The sequence below is a fragment of the Bubalus kerabau genome, chromosome 2 (assembly GCF_029407905.1).
Source record: "Bubalus kerabau isolate K-KA32 ecotype Philippines breed swamp buffalo chromosome 2, PCC_UOA_SB_1v2, whole genome shotgun sequence".
Taxonomy (NCBI): Eukaryota; Metazoa; Chordata; class Mammalia; order Artiodactyla; family Bovidae; genus Bubalus; species Bubalus kerabau.
The window spans coordinates 136,358,876-136,384,851 of NC_073625.1; the positions used below are offsets into that span (position 1 = coordinate 136,358,876).

At 36.7% G+C, this 25,976-nt stretch overlaps 1 protein-coding gene and 1 pseudogene across 7 annotated transcripts in view; both read left to right on the forward strand.

The window, feature by feature from the left end:
* TBL1XR1 (TBL1X/Y related 1) overlaps positions 1 to 25,976 on the forward strand; it is a 179,530-nt gene that overhangs the window by 87,903 nt on the left and 65,651 nt on the right. For 4 of the 7 annotated variants that reach the window (XM_055569005.1, XM_055569008.1, XM_055569003.1 and 1 more), the window contains one exon: positions 524 to 598. Coding sequence is in view for 1 of the 7 variants with exons in the window: in XM_055569006.1 (XP_055424981.1) it covers positions 15,745 to 15,781 (37 nt within the window). In the remaining 6 variants the exon portion in view is untranslated. Of the gene's footprint in view, positions 1 to 523; positions 599 to 15,664; positions 15,782 to 25,976 lie in introns of all 7 variants that reach the window. The other 3 variants (XM_055569004.1, XM_055569002.1, XM_055569006.1) reach the window with 1 other exon arrangement.
* On the forward strand, positions 237 to 9,972 carry LOC129644483 (glycine cleavage system H protein, mitochondrial-like; annotated as a pseudogene).

Below are 25,976 nucleotides of genomic sequence, written 5' to 3' on the forward strand. Positions count from 1 at the left end.
GCTGTGCCCCAGCAATTGAGAAGACTGGGTAAACTCTGTAGAATAGAAAGTCTGAAGGGATTTCCAGTTTAGTACATTTTGATTGAAATTGCTTCAAAACCAGTCATGTTTTCTCTTAGTCATTAAACAGAATATGTAACATATAAGTTTATAGTGTTTTTCATGGCTCATGATGGTAGATTAGGAACCTGCCATACTGAGCCCAGTAGTGGTAATATTTGCGTGAGTTGAGTTGAATGGCGGTGAGTGCCTCCTTTATGCAAATTCATCTCTTGAGCCTCATTTTGTTCATTGTGTCAACTTTTTAGAAATGTTGTAATGATTCAGTGCCTGCTGTGTACTACATGCTCAAAAGTTGCTGCTGTTTATGACAACAGTTGCTTAGGGAGAGAAACATACTCTCTGGTGGGGGCCTTAAAGGTATAGAGATAGTATGTCCTTCCTGTAAAATTTGGAATGAGAAATCTTTTCAGCAGAATGTGTTTTAGGATGCACTGAATATTTTACTTTCCTTTTTCCTCAGCATCAGCAACAGCAACTTGTGATTGGCGGTACCAGATACTCAGTTGTACATCCCCACATCAATGCACTGCCAATGGTAAGAATTTCTCCTTTTTCTTTTGTCAGAGATTGTCTTAATTGCTCTTTTTATTATTCTCTTATTTTTAAGAACCTGTTAAAAATTTTTAAGTTTTCCACAATTTGACAAAATTCATTTGTTCCCAAACTGAAGAACTGTTTTTTAAAATATGTAATTTAAGGTACTTAGAAAATAATGTTTAATTATTTATTTACTTTTTAAGGCAGAACACTTGATTTGAAGATTTCCATTGTCTTTGCTGTGGTTATCAGAATGAAGAGTACTAAACTCAAGTTACAGAGGCAGTAATAGCTCTTGTGTTTTTGTCCATCATTTACTGAAATAGTCATCTCACATTTCTCATAATATTTATAGTTAATGGGCAGTTAAATGGCTAAAATTCTACTTGTCTTTAGTAAGTAGATAATTATTAGGAGAAGCATTCTTATTTATTTAACAAGATTGTTTAGAATCTTTTCTCTGTGGAATGAAAATCTGTCCACTGTGTGATACAGCAAAAGACCACTAGACTGTGGGGATTGGGATTCGCTCTCTGCTGCGTATGTCTTGTGTGACTTTTGGCAGAAGCACTCTTAAAAAGGTGATAGCACTGGACTAAATTTCTCATGTTCATTCTAGCTAGGCTTAGTGATCTCATCACTGTTACTTAGAAATCAGAGTGATTTTCACCTTACAAAAAGTAATTCCTAACATAAGTGAAATGGCTCTGTATTTGGGGGATCAGGAAATAGAATGAATTATGAATTTTTATTTATTTTTTAAAGGATTAATGTCTTAGAACAATGTTTTCTATAGTGCATTATCAAAACTTTTAATTATTTTTACTTAGTCAAATTTTCATTTTAAATATTAAATTAGGGAGCTATAGATTAAGTTTTATGGAACTTGGTGGGAAATTATAGATGCATCTGTCTGAAATAAAAAATACTAAAAATTAACTAGAACCAGAATGAGTGAGAGCGATACGAAAGTTATCTGTGGAAATATTTCTAGGAAATGATTCATTTTAAAGATGGACTTGTCAGTGTGTGAGATTTCCTCTGCCTGAGCTATCTTCTGTATTCTTACTGCTGATGAGAAAATGACCTCTCCCTATCTCCAGTCTCCCCTTTCCCATTCTCCTTCCCCTCAGTAGGTAATGGGGAATGTTGGGGGAAAAAAGGATTTTTGTTCTGTCTCTACCTAGCACGAAGGATGACATGGTTGTTCATTCATATATGAAATATTTATGGGTTCTTTATGGTACTTGGGTGATTCATTAACCATCATTAAATCTTCTATTTCTTCTGGAGCACTACAGTTTCTCACATAAACAGCTCATCAAGCATTTTGAGTAACTAACTGTTTTGTTTGAAGTTCACTTTTGAAACCTGTGCATTTTTCTTGGTTGTTGGAGTCTTAGCTATTTGTGGCATGTCTCCCCCAAGAAATAAGTTGCACAGACCTGTTGGATGTCTGAGAGCCAATTGTGATGCAACTGGTTCTCTCTTCTAAGCGCCTACCTTCAAGTGACTTTGTAATGTACCTCTCACATAGCCTGTGTGTTGTTTTGTTTGGGAAACAGCTTGTAGACTGTATTTTAAATTCGGCTATCTCAAGCACATTTGCCAATTTTTTGAAAAATCCCTGAAGTCATTTTTACGTATGGCTTATGCTTTACCTCTTTTTATCTTTCTAATATGTTTGTCTTGATTGCATCCTTATGCCTCTCTTTCCCTTGACTTTTTAAAAAAAATAAATCAGTAGTTAGATTTAAAAGATTAATCTAATTTTTCTGCATTATTTGGGGATGGGGGTAGGGTGACAGAAGCCGTATGTAGTGAAGCATAAGCTGTAAGTAGCAACCAAATGTAATATATGAATTTTGTTGTCAATCTGTAAAACTTCAAATTAAAAGGATATATGGTGATATTAAGAAATTACTGTCATCACCTTACACTACCCCAAAACCAAATAAACCAACCCCCTAACCCTCACAACAGCCAAAAACTGTCATAGGAAAGTAACAAGTACAGCAAGAATGCAAGGAGATCCAACCAGTCCATCCTAAAGGAAATCAGTCCTGAATATTCATTAGAAGGAGTGATGCTGAAGCTCTAATACTTTGGCCACCTCATTAGAAAAGACCCTGGTGCTGGGAGGGATTGGGGGCAGGAGGAGAAGGGGACAACAGAGGATGAGATGCTGGATGGCATCACTGACTTGATGGACATGAATTGGAGCAAGTTCTGGGAGCTGGTGATGGACAGGGAATCCTGGCGTGCTGCAGTCGGAACATATTGTAGGAGGTACTAAGTAATTTAAGGAGAGGCATATAATATTGATTTGTCTCTATTTGTGACCATTGACGGTCATTACCTAGATCATCTCTCATTATTTATTATCTGTAATATTTCTGTAAAAAGAAACTTCCCTCATTTTAGGTATTTGGTTACTCTGTGGCACAGTTTGCACAGAAACAGCATACCAAATTCTTGATTCTTCCCTTTATTTACCAGTTTTCTATATCTGTAGCTCTATTCCTGTTTTGTACATAAGTTTATCTGCCAATATTTAAAGTGCTAAGTTGTTTCATAGAATGCTGGGAAAAGTAGACCAGAAAGAACTTTTACAAAAAGTGTCTCTCTGAGCTTGTGAATTTAAATAATTTGATTTTTTACTGCATTGTAGTTTTTATCCTTTAGGATACTCAGATTGTCTTAGCCTAGGGAGCCTTTTTAAGTTGACTTCTGAGCGTTTTTGATAGGACTCTGGTCTCTGATAGCTTCCCTGCTTTGTGACATGACAGGGTGTGCCTGAGCTCATCTTCTCCGTGTCCTTCCTCAGTCCTCAACTCAGCTGTGTCTCCAGCAAGTCCAGTTCCTTTTAGTGAGAAGCAGTATGTAGAGCCCCAGTTTTGTGCTGAGGGCATTTGTTGTATTCTGGATATCTATCTGGTGTGTCTGTGATACATCTGATAAAAAGTTTGGATTTTAATTTTTCAAGCTTAAATTCTTTGATTTCAATATTTCCATCCTTTTTCATGCTGAATAATGTCTTTTTCTAATGGTATTTACATAAACATGTTTCTTTTGTATATTTATATTACATATTAGTATAATGCTATATATGTATTTAACATATAAAACATTAAAACTAAAATAAAGTGTGTAAGATATAAATATGTTAATATAAGATATTGTACATAGTATAATTTTTATATTTATAAATATATATTTATATATTTAAACCATTACCACCAATATGATTACTGAAAACAGCAATTTTATTTTTTTTCTTTTGCCCATGTCCCACTGGGGTTTACATTCAAAGTAAATCCATTTATATGATTTTTCCACCAACTTGGTCAGAATCAGGTCCATTTGTTTCATTTTATTTTTAATTCTTAGGGTTTGAAAATACTGATTTAATCTTGTTTATAACTTTATGTAAAACACTGATATTACTTCAAAATGAAGTATGTACTTAGTTTCTTCTCCTTATAGGTAACCAAGTTTAGCTTAGGTTGCTATTTTTAAAAATATAAACAAACCTGTGTGAGTCTGTGTATGTGAGTGTGTGTGTGTGTGTCTAGACACACTCACACACACACACACACGCTTTGTTTTGTATGTATAAGTAGAAGATGAGCTCAGTAACACCCTGTCTTGTCACAAAGCAGGGAAGCTATCAGAGACCAGAGTTCTATCAAAAACGCCCAGAAGTCAACTTAAATGTTTTGTATAGTTTTGTATAGAAGTCCACAGAACATTTGGAGACCACCTTTATAGTACTGTATAGAATGAGTCCTCTGTTTTTATAATAGCTGAGTAGCAGTTCATTACCTAGATGTAGCTTAGCTGTTTCATGAATGAGAGTTTTAGGTATGAGCATAAATGTTCATGTAATTTTGAGGCAGCTTGCCAAATTCTCTTCCTTAGGCTTTATGCCATTCTCTGTTTTTCCCAGTAATGTGTGAAGGTGCCTGTTTTCCCGCTTGTAAATGGTATATAGTCAGAACCTTTGGATATGTACATATTTTATTTCATAGTTGAAAAATGGTGTCTCAATTTAGTTCTGATTTGCATCTCACATGCTTTAGAGCAGTTTGTATGTTTTTTCCTTTGAACTCTTCCAAAGATAAATTCTCATTTTTCAATAAAAGACTATCCATTTTTGTCGACCAGTCCCTTTAGGCCTTCTCTTTTCTCTTTTTTTGTAATTCTCCAGTCATCGCACTGCTTCTAAAACTTAAATTGGTTTAACAAGATTTTCCTACTAAGAATAAAACCTCACTGACCAGTTGTCAGGTTTGATTTCTGTAGAATCAGACCCTTGATTATAACCATTTCATTTGAAAGCTGAACCCAGAAAGTTCCTGTAAGGAAATAAGAAAAGGAAGATAAGGAGACCAGTACAGGATACAGGTTAATGTTTTAGGCAATTGGAACCATTTCTTGTTGGGACCTTTGGAAGCTGGTGTAGAACATGCCCCTTAGTTCTTCCACTCAGTGGTCACGAAAGGGGCAATTTGTGCAACAGCTCCATTCTTTATTGGTGGAGTTATGCTTTGGAAAGGGCAAGACATCAGCTCCTTAGTACTCTCTCCTGACATCACTGTGACCAGATGACCTTCAGGTGTTTGCAGTAAGAAAGTGCCTACTTGCTAAGGAGAACAGTGAGCAGGGCTTGTGGCCTGGGCGCTGCCAGTGCCCACTGGCTGTTGTGTCAGTGGGTATTCTAGTCTACTTGCAACTACATTTCTCAGTGTAAATTAGTTAATCTCATTGATAAATTGCCCTACTGTATTTTGTTAACATCTCTTCTCCTAGAACTTGATTATCCTAAGAGAATTGATAAAAGTAATTTATGACTTGCTCAACTGAGGATAAGACCCCAGAGTTATAACCCTTTTGAGAGGTAACTCCCCAAGAGCAGTGTGCTGTGTATTGAGGAGCTAACGATCTGTTACTTTTTATTCTCCACTTCTCAAGAATATCATCTGTGAAATAATTTGTCTGTTCACTGTAGAAAAGCTCATTATTATTTTCATCCACTAACGTGATTTTGAAGTGGTATTACTAAATGTGGAGATTGAATGGTACTGCCCATATAGACAGGATTGTGCGAAATATTCATTTTATTTTGGTGGAGAGTTTATGTCCCTGAAGAACTAATTTTCAAGTCAATAGTAAGAGAGTTACAGTGAAAAACTCCCTTAGTTTTGTGGATTTTTTTTTTCTTCCCCTTTGAATGGATGAAACTGAAATTAATAGCTACAGGCTGAATTTCTTTCAGAAGTGTCTGTGCTTTTGCATATGTCTGAGCAGGTATCCCTTTGAAAAATGTATGATTTATTTTCTGTAAAAGCAAAATAAATGATAAACTCAGAAAAGCAGAGCACATGCACATTGGAGTTGTATGTTTTTTTTTTTATAAGATTCTTTTTGATATGGACCATTTTTAAACTCTTTATTGAATTTGTTACACTATTGTTACACTATTCTGTTTTATATTTGGGGTTTTTGACCACAAGATATGTGGGGTCTTGCTATAGCCCGCCAGGCTGCTGTGTACATAGAATTCTCCAGGCAAGAATACTTCAGTGGGTTGCCATTTTCTTCTCCAGGGGATCTTCTGACCCAGGAAGCAAACCCCAATTCCAGGCAGATTCTATACCATCTGAGCCACCAGGGAACTCTACAGTTTTCTAAAAGGAGAGATGAAGGAGAAGAAAAGAATATGTGTGTGTGTGTATGTGTGTGTGTGTGTGTGTGTGTGTGTGTGTGTATGTGTATAGCTTCCCTTGTAGCTCAGTTGGTAAAGAATCTGCCTGCAGTGCAGGAGACCCCTGGGTTCGATCCCTGGGTTGGGAGGATCCCCTGAAGAAAGAAATGGCAACCCACTCCAGTATCCTTGCCTGGAAAATCTCATGGACAGAGGAGCCTGGTGGGCTGCAGTCCATGGGGTCGCAAAGAGTTGGGCACAACTGAGCAACTAACACTTATCTCCCTGACCAGGGATGCACCCTGATTGGAAGGCAAAATCTTAACCACTGGACCACCAGGGAAGTCCCTGGAGTTGGGTTTAACTGAATGCCTTTATCTTTACCATTAGATGTTTGTTGTGTGATGTGAGGCTGATATGACTGACCAAGATGAAACCTGAGTGATTGTGGCATCATTTAGAAGGCAAAGAAAGTGTAGATTCGTACATGGATTTAATCCTTATATTAAATGTAATAGTTGACTTGTTATGGTGAAATAGTTAAACTTGTTATGGTGAGTAGCTGTATGGTGTAATAATTAACTTGTTATGGTGAGTAGCAATTTAAAAATTGATCTTCATATGTCATATAATCTTGGCCTCTGTTCTACAATTTCTTAGTATGAGGCACCATGCAACCAAAAATAAAATATGGCTCTTTATGTCTCAAGGAGCCCAAAATAAAGTTTTTCCAACTTCTCACACTGACTATACTATGTTAAATTCAGTCTTAATAGGATTGGACACATTTAGGATTGGGCTGTGATGTGCTTGGCTTACTCAGTCTTGTCTGACTTTTTGCGACCCTTTGGACAGTAGCTCACTAGGCTCCTCTATCCATGGGATTCTCTGGGCAAGAATATGGGAGTGGATTGCCAATTTGTTCTCCCAGAGATCTTCCCTATCTAGAGATCAAACCTGCATCTCCTGATTAGAATTGGGCTCCTGGTCCAATACTAGCAATATAGCCGAATTTGAAACTACAAACCATATTTCATGGATGTATTGAAGCCATTTAGAATCTTCTTTTCCTTGCTTTCTTTCATTAATCCATCCATCTTTCCAGGGGATAATACTGCTTTTAAAAAACATTTGTGTTTTAGTTTTTTGTTCCAAAGAAAAACTAACATACTGAAGTTTGAGAGGTAAAAGACAGAAACTGCCAAAGTTAACAGATACTGTTTGTTTTCTTCTTCACGTTCTGTCCTTTTCTGCAAGCTAGTTAGTTTCAGTCATTTCTTTGGTTTTTCTCCCGATTCTTTTAAACGGAATTTCTTCACAATGTCTATTTTTTCTCCTATGCTATGATTACTATTTCCTCCTGTTAGGAGGATCTGTTTTTTTAAAAAGATGCTAGTGTTCTTATTTTTCTACCTACTTTCTCTCTATAAAAGACCATCTCACTTGACGTTCATTTCCAGTTAAATTTGAGTGGAATCATGTGAGTTCATTGTAATCTGATATTTTTAAAAAATGACTCAATGTAGGGGTTTATGAGTTTACAACAAATCACAGAGATATATTTTAAATATGTAGGAGACACCAAGACATTTTGATTAGCTTACAGTTTTTTGACACATAAGAAAATGTAAATTAAAATCAGACCAACAATGGAAAGATGAGTGAATGTTCTGAAAGAGAGTAGATAGATATTTAAATATCTGTATAACTGTGAGTCTGTTACCATCTCTCTTTTTTAGGTGAGGAAACCATTTTTCCTGTTCATAATGGCTTAGATAATAAATTGTAAAGTCTGAAGTCTGAACCAAGTCTTTTCCCACAGTTTTTTCCTCTGTTTAGAGAACGTGTCTGTATTTCTGTTCTGAGATGGAAATGATAGGGACTGTGGCATGATGGAATTGGAGTGGAATTCTGGGTTCTCACAGAGATTGTGTGTTGCCTTTTATATTACATGAGGGACAGTTAAGGAATGAAATTGTTGTAGAGGCCTTTTAAAAAAATTATATTTGCATTTGCAAATTTTCTTAAGCTTTTTGTTATTTTCTGGCTTCACTTGTGGCTCAGCTGGTAAAGAATCTGCCTGCAATGCTGGAGACCTGGGTTCAATCCCTGGGTTAGGAAGATCCCCTGAAGAAGGGAAAGGCTACCCACCCCAGTATTCTGGCCTGGAGAATTCCAAGGACTGTATAGTCCATGGCGTCACAAAGAGTCAGACAGGACTGAGCGACTTTCATTTGTTTCTGGCAGACAGGGCAAATTGTTGTTTTCATTGGAAGGGGGGATTTGATATTTTGCCTGAAATTTCAGAAGCTAAGTATCACAGTGAAGCATCTGAATTGAATATTGTGTACTTTTTAAACACATTTTGTGTTTCCTTCACCAATCTTTTAATTAATTTGATGGAGGAATGTTTTTGTTTCATAAAGTCTTTTAATGTATTCCTTGTACACTTTCTCCCCTCAGTTGCAAGTAGGATAGAATCAGCATTGGTTTTTCATAGAAATAAATAGTTAATTCATTTATTTTGAAATGATCCATAAGTCATTTGTCTACTCCCCCCCCCCCCTTTTATTGAAGTTTCTACCTGTAGTAGGGATGGAAATTTATTTCAAAACCAGGCTTTCTCTGATTTGTCCTTCTGCCTGTAACAGAACAGGTCTCATAACCGTCAGTGGTATAGTGTGTGTGTGTGTGTGTGTGTGTGTGTGGCAGACAGGTAACTCATCGTGACACCTTGGTCTTGTTTACTGTCACCTCGCCTCTCCCCGCCCTCCCGCCCACACGTCCCCACCTGCACTGGGTGGCGTGGTAGCCACTAGCGATGTGTGACTGGTGAGCACTTGAAAAAATGACTAGTTGTAATTCAAATATGCTGTAAATATAAAATGTACACTAGATTTTGAAGAGTTGTTTTTGTTTTTTAAGTGAAATCTTAGTCTTGCTTGAATCTCAAGAGATGATATTGTTTGGGTATATTGGATTAAATAAAAATAGACTATTAGAGTCAATTGCCACCTTAAAAACTCTTTTTTTTCCTCATGAGTCTACTAGAAACTGACAAACCTTTGGTTAGCATTGTGTGTCTGTTGACAGTGTTCTGTACCTTGCTGATCACAGCTACCTGATTTAAAGATTCTCCTTGTCTGCCAGAAACAAGTAACTAGAGCAGTGAGAAACTTCAGGGCCGTGCAGAGCATGTGGGCTGCTGTCTGCAGCCGCGTGCCGTCTCAGCACCCAAAGCGCCCTCCCCTGGGGCCGCGGCTGGGTGCTGCACACCCGCCCAGCTCTGCTGTCCATGAGGAAATTCTCAGAAAAACATGAATGGATAACAATAGAAAGCAGTGATGGAACAGTAGGAAATAGCAATTTTGCACGGGAAGCTTTTGGGAGATATTGTTTACTGTAATCTACCTGAAGTTGGGGTAAAATTGAACAGACAAGGAGTCTGGTGCTTTGGGAAGCGTGAAAGCTGCTAGTGAACTCTGTTCTCCTCTGTCAGGAAAAGTAACTGAAATTAATAAAGCTCCAGCAGAAAATCCAGGACTTGTCAACAAATCTTATTATGAAGGTGGTTAGCTAATCAGGATGACACTCAGTAACCCTTCAGAACTAGATGAGTGAGTAAAGAAGCATATGAGAAGTACATATAGTCTATTGGGGAGTGAAAATGGAACCCCTAAGTAAACTAGTTTGAAACAACTTAAAAAAAAAAATTAAGATCTGGGGAAACTGGAATGACCCTCAGAAAGTTCCTAAAATTAGATCATGGGACGACATCACAAAGCTTAAGTTGTCGTTATTCATTTGTAAACGATGAGGACCTAAATGTTAGAGAAGGGATGCTAATCACTTAGTTTTGGTAGAGCCTATAACTTGAACCAAATCCCCTCATTTGTAGTTGAGTTTTCTTTTAATCTATGTCGTACAAATTTTATAGAATTTGAATATTCTTCAGAGGTGAATCATGAGTGCTTTCACAGGACCTCAAGAGGAGGTAGAAAAATTGTCTTTATCAGTTTCCCTGGTGGCTCTGACAGTAAAGAATCCACCTGCCAATGCAGGAGACTTGAGTTGGATCCCTGGGTCAGGAAGATCCCCTGGAGAAGGAAATGGCAACCCACTCCAGTATTCTTGCCTGGAGAATCCCATAGATAAGACAAGCGTGGTGGGCTGCAGGCCATGGGGTCACAAGGAGTTAGGCACGAATGAGCGACTGACACTTTGAAAGCATCTTTACTAGAGATCTCTAGGTTTTTTCCCCCTCCACTACAGTTAAGAGCTAAAGATACAGACTGTCAGGAGAATTTTCTTTTATTACAGTTAGACTTTTATTCTCATCTATTTATGTTACTCTCTTATTCAGTGTTTGCTCTCTTTTGTGTACACTTGCTTCCTTGTCAAATCACTTGATTTTTCAGTTATAAAGTTTCTATTTGGTTCTTTTTATATTTTCTACTTAGGAGTTTTTACCATCATTTCAAGTGCCTACCCTTCCTCTATGGAGAATGGACTATTAAAATAGCTACCTTATCTTTGATAATTCTCACATCTAGATCATCTTGAGATTGACATCTGTTACTGCCTTTTTCTTTGAGAATTAGATTTTCTTGATTCTTTTTATGTTGAGTAACTTTTTTATTGTATCCTTTCAGGAGATTATTATTATTCTGTTTGAAACCAGACAGGTCCAGACTGAACTTTCTGTGTCATGGACAGTGGTTCCACTGTGAGTTCAGTTTTCAACGCCTTTATTCTGCTGCTTTGGATCTCCTCACGTGCACACCTCAGGCTTAGTGTGGGACCCTGACAATAGTTCCTGTCGTCAGTTCTCAAAACTTTTGCCTATTTGAGTATGTTTTGCATACACGTCTTGGGATGAACTTGGAACTTGTGTTGGTTCGTATACAGAATTACAGGATCCAGCTCCCAGAGGCCTCTCTTTCTGGTTTAGTTGAGCTCCTTTGGTTCAAAGGGACTGGCTCAGTCGGGGTCTTGAGAGAGAGAAACATGGGAAAGGGGGTTATGTCAATTGCAGTTTTGAATATGTGTACTTTTAAGAATAGTAGGGGGTTAGAATTATCAAAAATGGAGTAGTGGCTCCTGTTGAACAAATCGTCCCACAAGTAGTGATAACCATCTCTGGACAACATGAAAAAAAGTATGAGGACATTGTAGAGCAAACAAATAGAAATAGAAACTGGTTTGGAGTGGCCTTGGGTGAGTTTCCCAAGTTGATGGTGTTCTGCCTGAGAGCAGGCTCCTCTTGGGTGGTTTGAAGTTTTAAACTGGCTTCAGGAATCAGATAGTTGAAAATTACCACAGCAGCTGCAGAGTAGTGGAGCTCAGCAGGAGGAAGAGGGAGGAAGTCTAAGAAAGGAAAGAACCTCAGAGGTCGAGTACCAAATTCTGGGTATAAACTCTGTCAAATACTGGGGCCGACCCCTAAACTTGGAACCAGTTCGGGTATCAGCAAGAGAATAGGGAAACTGTGCTTTATTTGTATCACAGAGTATTACCAACAGTTGAAGGAGAAAACTATTGGTACCTGAAGCAATTTGTACTAAACTCTGAAACATGCTGAGTGAATGTAGTCTTATGTGAAACAGGACATAATGTATGATTCCTTATACAGTGTACTAAAAACAGGCAAATATCTGTTGTGTATTGGGGCTGGGGCGGGACAAAGATAATTACTGTTGGGGGAAAAAATGATTGACAAAGCTTAGAAACGGAAGCATGGCTGCTGGGGACGAGAATTAAGTAAGAAAAGGCATGTGGGAACTTTTTAGGGTGATGGTAGTGTCCTGTTAGGGATTTGAGTTACTTGAGTTTGTGCATTTGTCAAAACTCATTGAATAGTGCACCCATACATATCTATTGTAGTTTGTATGAATTTTTTCTTTAAAAGAAAAATTGTACTAAATACTTTATTATAGTTAATGATAGGCAGTTTGAAGTATATACGGGTATATGTGAGGAAAGTTTACTGATACTTGTAACTTTTTTTGGAAGTGCTTCAGAAATTAAGATTAGTTAATAGACACAGGTGAAACAAATAGAAGAAAGCATTAATTTTAAAGTCTTAGTGATGGCTATGTAAATGTTCTTTGTACACGTCTTTGAGTTTTTCTGAAGGTTTGAAATTTTCATCATGAAATGCTATGAAAGATACTAGTAGGAAGTATATCTCTGCTGTTTGTTTTTGGTGGCTTTCACAAAAATTGGTAGTTCTTTAAATTTGAAAATATTTTAGAGAATTTATCAGTGACATTTTTCTGCCTATGCATTGAGCTCTGAACTGTTTAGGATGTAGAAAAATAGAAGTAGAAATAAACAACGTAAGTGGAAAGACAAAACATACACACAATAATTTGAAGACTTCAGAGTGATAGAGAAAAATCTCACGAAGATCATTTATAATAGTATGATCAGAGTCAAATGTGAATGTGGGAAATGGAATCCCTGGAGTTGCTTATTTTGAGCAAGTTTTGAAAGTGCTCATAGAAGAAACTTTTAGATTCTCTTCCTGTTCTTTTAATTGGCCAATTGTTGATTGCAAAGTATGACTTAGGGCACATTTTTTTAATGTGTTGTATTCATTCTTCAGCAGAGGAATGCTGCATGATTTTAATGCTCGAATTGTTAGCCAGATTGAATGATGAGAATTTATTTTAAAAAATCTGTATTTTAGGAAAATGGTAATTGTATGTTAATAAGTTGTTATATTTAAAAACAGATGATCATAGTTGCTGAATTTTGTAATTCTTTTATAAAGTTTTGAGAGATGAATATAGTGATGTTAAAAATATTAATATACTATCTGGTATTAAATATAAGCATTCTAAACTACTCTTTCATTCTTTATCCTCATCTTACTCTTAGGAAATGTAGTCTGATAGACTGAATTTTTTAAGGTATATATTAGAATAAATTATAAGTGGAGAAAAATGAAATAAAAATGAAATACTGAAATATGAATTGTGAGATTTTTTCACCATTAGTTTGATCATGTCTGTTTCTTTCTTTTGACAGTTTTTCTTCCCTTAACCTGAAATGAGAAGTTTGAACAAGATTAAGCACTTATTAAATACATTTACATTTTAGAAAATAAAAAGTTATATATAATTAATTGTGTGTATGTATGTATATATATGTGTGTTTGTGTGTGTATATATATATATATATATAAACTTGTTAGTTTCTCGTGACCAGAAATAGATTTGGACTTATTTTTGGTCTTTTGACTTTTTAATCTTTCCAATTGTATTGCAGTAAAAAAAAGGGACTATTTCCATTATAACTTTCTCAAAGCAAATATGCTGCAAAAATGCAAACAGACAAAAAAGCAAATGTGCTGTTGTTTTGTATGTAGCTTTAGCAATTTATAATTGTTCCTAGAATTTTGTATTATTGGTATCTAAATGAAGCATTTTGGTCTTTGAGAAAATTGTACTGTATACCGACTTACACAAGTGTTAGGAAGAATTACAAATGTGTTTCTGTTCTACAGATAGAAATTTAGTGAGGAACAATCCAGTGGACTTCTTGCCACATACCAACTAGTTATTTAAACATCAAATTTTCATTTAATTCCTGATCTTGGTACCAAGAGAATAGTGTTTTCTGCAGTACAGTCAGTTCTGAATTTTTGAGGAGCTGGTTTACGTCTGTATGATAGTGGCTAAAAATAATGCTGCTTATAGTATCCAATCACTAGTAATTATAATAAAACTAGTAGTTTTATTATTAGTAAATAAGCTTAATGTTTAAGTTTCTCTGAAAAAAGTCATGGAGGAGGGGGGAAATAAGGTAGTTTGAGTAAATGCTGTAAACAGCTTATGTGCAGAATAGTGCACTAAAATATGCTTTCCATATCCATACTGATATCTGCTGTATGCAGTTAAGTGTTAGTTTATTTTAATCAGCTCATTAGGATTATAAGTCAAAATACCCACATTAAAATAGAAAATATTTTTAATGTGAAGGAAAGTTTGTTTCACAGGTCACTTGTCTCAGGGGCACATGGATATCACAATTATTTTAAGACTAGCCAAGAACAGATTTCATCACCATGAAGGCTGCTTTATTTTTGCCTTTGTTTCTACCAGCCAGAGAAAAATTTTATTAGTGATTCTGAATAACATATTAAGTGCTGTATTGCCAGTGTGAAATGTTCAAGTGAATGATTAATGGGATTGTGTGTATGCCAAGTTATTTTATAATCACTAGGTGATTTGCATAAAGTAAGTTTTAAAAACAAATTTTTCATAGACTGTTTCATTATATCTTTATATATTTTAAAAGATATATTACATCCTTTAAAAGAATAGATTTTTGATATTAATAGATTCCTGATTGTAGAGATAACGTTTATTGGTCCTCATATAGCTAGAGTTTTAAAAGTCTGCCAGGTGAGATTCATAGTATTAACATAAACGAAAAGTAAATGTAAACTATAGTGTCAGAGGATCTATGAACTTAAAAAATTTATTAGAGCGTAGACCAATCAGTTAATTACCTGTATTTAGGAACCTGCCATTAGGAAACCACAAGTTTTTGAGGCACCAGAGCCTTTCCATTATTTGTTACTGATATATATAGAAGCTTGATTTCTTTCAGTGTAGAAAACTTAAACAAAAAATACTCTTCTCTTTATATTTCTGTTTGTCACTAGTGGTAAAAAAATGTCATTTATTTCAATTAACCTTGTTGTCAAAAGCAGTCAGGTTCTGTTCTGAGAGCTAACAAGAAAAATGTTATGCACAGGGAAGGTACACTCATTAACAAAGAAGGGTATCATAAACATAATTATTGTTTTGTTACAAGTAAAAGTAATTGTCTAATTTTCTCTAATCATTTTTTGTGTCATTTTACACTTTGTTCAGTTACTTAATTGAGAATTGAGATCAGTTATGAGGCATTTTATTACCTAAAGTAATTACTAGCCCAAAGGTATTCCTATACTGTTTTTAAGATTCACTTGGGCAGTCTCATTGGCTAAAGGTGAATTGCTTTTTTGAGGTCATAATTTGGTCACTCACTCCTAATCTGGTTTAGTGATAAGGTTACTTACTAAGGCAGGTATATTGTAAACATTTTAAGAGTTACAAAATCTTAAAAGTTACAATTTTATATCCTAAAAATCTACTTAAAAGTTATGAAAAGATTGCTTACAGCAGTTCAAAATTTATGAAAATCGTTTTCATCCTTGTTTCACCTGCTGTTTGCAGTGTTAACTTCACTGTTAACAGAAGTGCTACATTTTACTGCTTCTTCCTGAACTCATCTATAGACTCTCAGTGTTAAAGCCAGAAGAGCCCTTTCAAGATTATCTAATTCAGCACCCTCATTTTACAGATGAGGAAACTGAGGCCTTGGACTAGAACAGAAGTCTCCTGACTGAGTCCAGGACTCTTTCTGTTACGTCATGCTGCCCGATGTTTGTTTCTGGAACTCAGCAACATCACATACAGGGTGAGCTTTTTTTTTTTTAAACAAACGCACAAAGTGGTTTGCTACTCTCATCAGGTGGTGTCATTATTCTTAACTTTCATTTTTCTTTTTTTACCCATACCTATTTTAATCCACAGTATAGCCCAGTTACCCATGAATTTATTTTGCTGCTACTACTTCTTGGCATTTGACCATTATTTTTGAGAGTTAAACTCTTAGTAATATGTTTTCTTATCCATAACCATGGTAGCCTTACCAGGCATTATAGCAACAGTATATTAAAATTCTTACAAGGATGACTTAGGGAATCTTAAATTTAGATTTAAAAAGTGAGTTATAAGTAGATAAGTACAAGAGTATGTATATGAGATCTAAGAGCAGATGTGATACCAAATATGAGAGCAATCTTTTTGTGAAATAACAAAATCCCAAGAAATATTAACCAGCAGTGTGACATGGTTGCTGTAAAATGCCGTATCCTGTGAACTCATGGATTTAAACTCATTTGTGTTTTAGATTATCATTTTCTGTGTAGATGCTCTTGATGTCTTGATTTTGGCTAGTGAGAGCCTCTTCAGGTTGGTTCCTGTGTCCTTTGGATAAGACCTTAGAAGTTTTAAGTAGCTGTCTTGCTTTTTGGTTTGACACGGTGTTAATAGGTTTGTGTGGTTTTCTAAGGTAACTCAAGGAGTTTTAAGTTCTCGTAGTAAGTTCAAGATTTATGTTTCTGTAGGACCAAAGTATCGTTTCCACTAACTCGTTCATTAATAAACACTGTCCATCATTAATTTTGCTTTTTGTAAAAGTAGGAGAAAACAAGATCTTTCTGCTTAAACAAAATTAGCGTGCTTCTCGTATTCTCTTGTATTTTAAAATCTCTTGTTGCATATTACTGAAATAACCATGATGTCAACCTTTAGAATTTTGGGTAAACTAAAGCACTAATGCTCAGCTATGAATGTTGGATAAATTTGGATTGGACAGGATACTGCTGTCACAGTTACACTTTACATCACTTACATGTGTGTAATATGTATATGTCATTGGAACATATATATATATATATATATATATATATATATATGTTACTAGAACACACACACACACACACACACACATATGTTACTAGAATTCTTTGCCTATTTAACTGTTTCTCAGCAATTTTAAAGGGCCCCTGTCCAGTTAACTAACTGTGTTTCAGGTGAACTAAATCAGAGGTCCAGAAATACTATGTGACCGTAGTTTTCCTGAAAAGATTATCTGTGGGGAGGATTGTAGATGTTTTATTTTGACAAGGGCATAGTACATAAACTGTGCTTTGTTTATGTTTCTTACGCAGGAGAGCTGGCTTTTATGACTTCTGGAGGGGTGTGTGTGTGTATTGTTGTTGCTCAGTTGCTCAGTCTTACCCAACTCTGTGACCCCATGGACTGCAGCACGCCAGGTTCCTCTGTCCTCCATTATCTTCTGGAATTTGCTCAAATTCTTGTTCATTGAGTCAGTAATGCTAATCTAACCATTTTATTCTCTGCTGCCTCCTCTGCTTTTGCCTTCAATCATTCTAAGCATCAGGATCTTTTCCAGTGAGTCAGCTCTTCACATCAGGTGGTCAGAGTATTAGAGCTTCATTTTCAGTCCTTCCAGTGAATATTCAGAGTTGGTTTTCTTTAGGATTGACTGGTTTGATCTTCTTGTTGTTTATAGCTATCATGTGCTAGAATGTAAACTACAGACTGCCTTTTAAATGCTTGTAATTTGATAGTGACTGAAAAATACGCACAATATAAAATGATAGAATAACAATGTTAACACATAAATTATAAATTGGTTTTCATGCACTTCTACTACCTGTGAGGTTTTTAGAGTAGATTTTATTTCTATTTTACAGAATAAGAAACTGGGGCTTAGGGTAGTTAAATGACTTGATTTAATGTTTTACTGTCAAAAACAATAACATTTGAAAGAAAATACAAATACTCTAATTTCTAACCTAAATTTTTTTTTTTTTTACTACTGCCCAACTTTGAAAAGAGTTTTTCTAAAACTATGCTTTAGGGCTACAGGAGGAAAGGAGGAAACACCTTTAATGTTGACATTTGAATAGTCTTCATAAGGAGATGACATTTGAAGAACAGAAAAAATTTTAACACTTGTAGTTGGAACAAAGAGCTTAAAAATCATAAATGTGGAAATTAGGGGTTTGTTAGAATATTTTTTACTCACTTGAATGTAGAGTACACTCAAAGAAGATGCTGTACAGTCAGATGGATACTTCAAGACCATACACTGGACAAGGAGAACTTAAATGCTTCTGTAAACAATTTAGAGTGAATGTGGAAGCTAATAGGTAGTCATGAATACATATGACATAATCAGCATTATATTTTATGTGTAGATGTCAGAAGATAGTATGAAGAGACCTGGAAGTCATTGAGGGTATTGCAGTAGTAGAGGGGATAGGTACTGCAAAAAAGAAGGCATGGCTGAAAGGGGTGTTTTAAAGGTAAGAGATAGCAGGTAGAAGCCGAGATAGAAAATTGAATGCAAAAAAAAATACTAAAATTTAAATTGTAGTGAATTACAGAATTAGTAATAGTTATGGGCAAGAGGAAAAACATTTTGGGAAGTATAGGGCATAAGTTGCCTCCAATAATGCTGAGTGATGATAACTGGAAGGACATAGATATTTGTGCTTTGGTCAGCTGGAATTGGGATTCCTAGGTGGCTTGAGGTAAAGAATCTGCCTGCCAATGTAGGAGACGTGGGTTTGATACCTGGGTTGGCAAGATCCCCTGGAGGAGGAAATGGCAACCCACTCCAGGTATTCTTGCTGGGAAAATCCCAGAGTCCCATGGACTATGGAGGGGTATAGTCCATGGGTCCCAAAGAGTCAGATGGACATGACTGAGTGACTGAGCAGGCTCATATGCAGCTAGAATTGGAATGTTTGGAATGGGAAAGATGGGTGTGTGTGTTTGGCATGTAGCAGGACAGATGGTGGTTTTCTAATTCTTCAGATGGGAAATAGATGGGTAAACAGTGGAAGCAGTGTCAGACTTTATTTTGGGGGGGCTCCATAATCACTGCAGATGGTGACTGCAGCCATGAAATTAAAAGACGCTTACTCCTTGGAAGGAAGGTTATGACCAACCTAGATAGCATATTCAAAAGCAGAGACATTACTTTGCCAACAAAGGTCCATAAAGTCAAGGCTATCGTTTTTCCAGTGGTCATGTATGGATGTGAGAGTTGGACTGTGAAGAAAGCTGAGCACCAAAGAATTGATGCTTTTGAACTGTGGTGTTGGAGAAGACTCTTGAGAATCCCTTGGACTGCAAGGAAATCCAACCAGTCCATTCTGAAGGAGATCAGCCCTGGGATTTCTTTGGAAGGAATGATGCTAAAGCTGAAACTCCAGTACTTTGGCCACCTCATGCAAAGAGCTGACTCATTAGAAAAGACTAATGCTGGGAGGGATTGGGGGCAGGAGGAAAAGGGGACGACAGAGGATGAGATGGTTGGATGGCATCACCGACTCGATGGACTTGAGTTTGAGTGAACTCCCAGAGTTGGTGATGGACAGGGAGGCCTGGCGTGTTGCGATTCATGGGGTCGCAAAGAGTCGGACACGACTGAGCGACTGAATTGAACTGAGTGGATGAGATCCTTAGTTGAAGGAGTGGAGTGAAGATCAAAGGGCTAAAAAGGAGTCCGCTATATACTTTTAGAGCAGGAAGAAAAATCAGTGAAATGGACAGAATCAGAAAGTCACATGTTGGAAGTTTAAAGTTTTTTTGTTTTTTTTTTTTTTAATCTTAAATTCTGGAAATGGCAAGTAGTATGAAATAATGAAGGCATATGAAGACCTGTTGAATTTGGGGGTGATTAGTAACAAAGTTCTTTAGAGTCCATAAAATTTTAACAAGAACAAAAACATTTTCTTCTTTATATACTTAAACATATTCTTTTACTTAAATGCATTAGATATACGTTTTGTCACGTACTCTTTCTTTTGCTTCCCCCCCCATCAGTTCAGTTCAGTTGCTCAGTCGTATCTAACTCTTTGCGACCCCATGGACTGCAGCATGCCAGGCTTCCCTGTCTATCACCAACTCCCAGAACCTGCTCAGACTCATGTCCATCCAGTTGGTGATGCCATCCAGCCATCTCATCCTTTTTCGTCCCCTTCTCCTCCTGCCTCAGTCTTTCCCAGCATCAGGGTCTTTTCTAACAAGTCAGCTCTTCATATCAAGTGGCCAAAGTGTTGGAGCTTCAGCTCCATGAGTTTATTGTTTTTAATGACTTTACAATCCATGAATATCATGAATGTACCACGATCTTGTTTTGATTCTTCCCCTTAATGGGCATTCACTATACTAACCTTTTTGGCATTAAAACCCAGTCTTCTTATATAAACATCCTTAGGAATTTGTGTTTTTATCTCTCTGTATTGTACAGTATACATCTTAGTTGAACTCTGTTACATTACAACTGTGTGACCACATTTGAACAAAAACCAAAAAAGGCAAATTCTTATTTTTCCAGTCTAATATTTTTACTTTTAATAAGAATTGCCAGATTGTCTTCCAAGGATTTTTTTCTGTTTTACATTTCCACTTGCACTACATGGGGATAACGTTGTATTTTTCAATTGAATATAATGTTTGGTCATTTGAATCTGTGCCTTTTTTGTTCATTTATTTTGTAAATATTTAAAAATTTTTGGTCTTTCAAGTAGAGTGTTTTCTCATCTCTATTTATAGGTGCGTATTACTGGAGCAGAGAAAAGCTGTTGTTTTTTATTGGCCACTACTATATTAAATTCCTTTATCAAGGGCTGGTGACATTTGCTAATAATATAATATATCTAGAAGACCCAATAGTTTCTGTGATGGAGACTACTTTTTCTCTTTCGTATCTTTTTCTACTACTTCTTCAGTCAGCACAGAACAATAGGATGAATAAAAATAAAGGTTTTTGAAGTGAGCAAAAAATCAGAAAGTCCTAATAATTTTTACCAAAGAAGTAAAGCCACCTGAAATTAAGGGGCTTTGAGTGAGATAGAATCCTTATAAAGTTTTTGAAAATCTGTAACGGCAAATTTGAGAAGGAAGTTAAAAATGTAGTAAAACGATTGCAAAATACCTCAGAGGAACAAAATAGTTTTAGACACCAAAATAGTTAAATGTCATGATGATAGCATTTGTGTTGAAATGTCTGATCTGCATGAAAATGGAGGGAATGTCGATACAGTTCAGGTGAATGATGTGGGATTGGAGGATACTGAGAAGCTGGAGTAATGTGCGATGGTCTTGAAAACCTGTTCAGTTATAGAAACTGAGTAGATCAAATATATAAGGAGTTTACAGTGAAAAACTAGCACCAGGGCTTCCCTGGTAGCTTAGTGGTAAAGAACCCACCTACCAGTGCAGGTAGATGAAAGAGACACAGGTTCGATCCTTGGGTCGGGAACATCTGGAGAAGGAAATGGCAACCCACTCCAGTATTCTTACCTGGAGAATCCCATGGACAGAGGTGCCTGGCGGGCTACAGTCCATGGGGGCGCATAGAGTTGGACACACTGAAGTGACTTAGCACGAACACACAGTGAAAAAGAGGGTGTGTGTACTTTGTTTTGTTTACAGTTACAGGATTTAAAGATTTTGAAGTATGTAGTGTGATGCAAGCATGGTTTGTATGAAGTGGGGAACTTGTTAAGATAGACATGCCTGGGCTGTATGTCTTACTTGCTAAAAATTAAGACCTTTCCTGGTAGGCACAAAATTTATAACATTACTTTGAAGAAGCTGCACAGGTGATTTTGATACATCACACTAAGTAAGACTATTAGGCTAAAAATTGGAACGTGGCCTTTTTTCCCCTTCATACATAGTGTCATGGTCTCCCTCCAACTCACCCCACCCCAAAGAAATGGAGATACAAGTTACTGAAATTGAGAGAGTAGTAGAGATCAGTATTGGAGTGGATGAGAGGGAACACTGAATTTTAATCATCATTGGAGATTATTGTTTGGTCTTTTTAAAACATCACTGACCTAGTGGGAAACATTTATTTATTTGGTCAACAAACAATCTTTTGGTGCCTTTTATGAATCAAACTGTTATTTCAGGCACAATAGTAGTGAATGATAAGGATTAAGTGTCTGCTCTCGCATAGCTTGCATTTTTTAGTGAACACAAATAAACTGTCATTCCTAGAGTTCAGTATTTGTTAACTGAATCACCATGATGTTTAAAAAATCTAACGTACCCTATGGATCATCCTATTATATGATCCAGTATTGTTTCTGTAGAGTCGTGGTCTATGTAAATAAAAAATTAATTTTGAAATGAACGTTTTCATTTGCTGCTGTTACCTCTTGCTGCTTTTTTTTTTTACTATTCTTTTAAGTATCACTCTGAAAGCTTCCTTTACCTCTAATGTAAGGGAAGACAAAAAAGAGGTAAACCCATTTCCATCACATAATGGAAATGAGGAACATTATTTCAGTTCTGGCAGTCTTGAGTTTCAACACAATATGCTTCTTCAATATAGAACAGTCCAAAGGGAAATAATTCCAGACTCCTACCTACTGGCTGTGAATAGATTGAAAACCTTTCCAAAGTTAGATAACCCTGTGATAACTGATTGAGTACCCAGAAACTCAGAAAGGGGATGAAGTTCTTCTTTGTTTGATCTTCTTGCTCTTCCTCTCCCAGCCCATATCTCTGTATAAGTTTTGGAAATAGCAGATGCTTTGTTTTCATCTCCATTTTTCAGTCACTGTTTTCATGGTTTCAGTTTTGCATACTACTCACACCTAGTACTAGAGCCACCCCTCTTAGTTTTTTTTTTTTTTTTAACCAGTTTTTTAAAGAGAAAATGATTGTGTATTTACACGTAAATGTTTTGAGGTTTTAATTAATATTAGTTAGTTAGTTCAGTCACTCAGTTGTGTCCGACTCTTTGCGACCCCATGAATTGCAGCACGCCAGGCCTTATATGCATAGTACATCATGAGAAACACTGGGCTGGAAGAAGCACAAGCTGGAATCAAGATTGCCGGGAGAAATCTCAATAACTTCAGATATGCAGATGACACCACCCTTATGGCAGAAAGTGAAGAGGAACTCAAAAGCCTCTTGATGAAGGTGAAAGTGGAGAGTGAAAAAGTTGGCTTAAAGCTCAACATTCAGAAAACGAAGATCATGGCATCTGGTCCCATCACTTCATGGGAAATAGATGGGGAAACAGTGGAAACAGGGTCAGACTTTATTTTTTGGGCTCCAAAATCACTGCAGATGGTGATTGCAGCCATGAAATTAAAAGACGCTTACTCCTTGGAAGGAAAGTTATGACCAACCTAGATAGCATATTCAAAAGCAGAGACATTACTTTGCCAACAAAGGTTCATCTAGTCAAGGCTATGGTTTTTCCAGTGGTCATGTATGGGTGTGAGAGTTGGACTGTGAAGAAAGCTGAGCACCAAAGAATTGATGCTTTTGAACTGTGGTGTTGGAGAAGACTCTTGAGAGTCCCTTGGACTGCAAGGAGATCCAACCAGTCCATTCTGAAGGAGATCAGTCCTGGGATTTCTTTGGAAGGAATAATTAATATTAGGGCAACCTAAACCAGGAGGGGAAAACTCTCCTGTTCCCTTCAGCTCTAAAGCCTATGATTCCTAATATTTTATATATTATAGATTATATCAAATAACAGTTATTTTGTATCAGCAGGCCCAAAGAAAATTCTGCTCTAAAAAGTAAGTTTAGTTATGTAATTGAGGTTAAAAACAAAAGATTTTTTTTTCCTGATTTGTGTTTTATTATAATTTATATTTTGAGCTTTTAGGTCATTTGTTGTTTAGCCACTGAGTCGTGTTTGACTCTCTTGTGACCCCACGGACTGTAGCTTGACAGGCTCCTCTGCCCATGGAATTTTCCAGGCAAGTGTACTGGAGTGGGTTGCTGTTTCTTTCTCCAGGGGATCTTCCCAACCCAGGGATCAAACTCATGTCTCCTGCATTGTCTGGTGGATTCTTTACCACTGAGTCACCAGGGAAGCCCTTTAGGTCAGTAGAGTACCTATAAAATGCTTAAAAACCGTGCAGTAGAATGAAAATAGGTATGATTTGTGGGAACAAATGCTCATTGTTTCTAACAATATGTATTCATTTTCTTTTTTTCTTTTTTTTTTAGGTATTCATTTTCATATAACATTTTATTTGTAACATTTTTTTCATAATGATTACTCTTATAACTATAGGTATTTTAATTGAAGTTGAGTGGTTTTGACGTGTGCCCTGAAAAACTGTTTTTTGTTTTTTTAAGAATGTTTTTTTTTCCTTTAGTTCAGAGAATTGTATAAGAAAATTCTGCTCTAAAGAGTAAGTTTAGTTGTATAATTGTGGTTAAAAACAAAGATTAAATATCTATTTACTGTATGGTAACCAAGGTTTTTTTTTTGTTTTTTTTTAACTATACTAATAATTGGGACTTCCCTGTGGCTCAGAGGTTAAAGCCTCTGCCTGCAATGCGGAAGACCTGGGTTCGATCCCTGGGTTGGGAAGATCGCCTGGAGAAGGAAATGGTAACCCACTCCAGTATTCTTGCCTGGAGAATCCCATGGATGGAGAAGCCTGGTAGGCTACAGTCCATGGGGTCGCAAAGAGTCGGACACGACTGAGCGACTTCACTTTCACTTTCAATAAAGCTTACTGCCAACTCCTTGATATTTTCAGTGGAGATCAAAGTGATTCTGAAGTTGATGTCTGTGGGTGAAGACAGTATTTTCTTTTCCCTAAATGGAATTCCTTCAAGAAAGAGATGAAGTTGGGAGCAATGAGAAGAAAAGCACTCTTACCCTCTAATTTGTGCCTTAGGGGTAGGTGTGGGTGTGTGTGAGCTATTTATTGGGGGGGGGGGGTGTTAGCTATTTATTGAGGCTTTGCGTGTGTGTGTTTTAGCTATTTATTGAGTAGCCAGCATGCCTTTGCATCATATTGAGGGAAGCAGGCTGTTCTAATACACTTGAGAAGCAGGAAATTGATCAGCAATTTGATAGGCAGTCTGCTGAAATGGAGTGTGTCTAGATAAATTTATACCAAGTTGTCTTCTCTGCAGTTGTTTACTTTTCAGAGAAGGGAGAGAGTAAGGCCCAGGACTTCATATTCAAATCAGGGTCAGAAAACTAGGATGCATGCTGAGTGTGAAATAAGTCATTGTTTTGTCTCTGCACTCACTGCCCTCATTCTTATAGATTTCCCTGTCCTTCACATTCATTTTATGGAGAAAACACTAGGCTCTAACTGTTACAGTGGTCTGGAAAAGATGAAAGCCTGATGAGAAACTGGAAGAGGTAAAGAGAGTTAAAATTGTTATTTTTTTCCTCCCCAATGACATTTTCAGATGGTTGCTTTTAAACAGAATCCAAACAAGATCTGCACGCTGCTTTTGGTTGCTAAATTCCAATCTCTTCCACCTATTGGTAGAAATAAATTTGTCTTGTCAAATTCCCCACATTCTTGATTTGGCTAGTCATATGGCTTTGCTGTTGGCTCAGATGGTAAAGAATCTGCCTGCCTTGCAGGAGACCTGGGTTTGATCCCTGGGTTGGGAAGATCTCCTGGAGGAGGGCATGGCAACCCACTCCAGTACTCTTGCCTAGAGAATCCCCATGGACAGAGGAGCCTGGAGGGCTACGGTCACAAAGAGTTGGACACGACTGAGCCACTAAGCACAGCACATCCTTGTGGAATTACTAATACATTCTCTGTCCTCCTGTAACTTCTTTAAAGTGATAGTTAAGAGGTGTGATTAAATTCACTTTTCTTTGATCATGAAGTCCTTTTTTTCCCCTTCTGCCTCACCTTGAGGCATAGACCATCTGGTTGTGTCACTTTTTGTGGTGTTGATGTTGATAAGTGAATTCAGTTATTGTTAGTCTAAAAATCCATTATAAAATTCCACATTGGATTTCCCCCTGGTGGTCATCGTACCATTAATGATTGTTGCCTAGATTTTAATTTTCTTAGGGATAGAAAATTGTTGTTTTTAAAATCCTATCATTGTTTTTGCATTGATTAGATGGAATTCTGTAAAGAAGGGCTCTTCCTAGTCAAGTACTGGGATATTCTGAAATAGAACTTGCACAACAAAAGCAGGGTATGTGCTTGAGTTGTTTTAGTTACCAGTTTTTAGAATGATGAGTTGGTGAT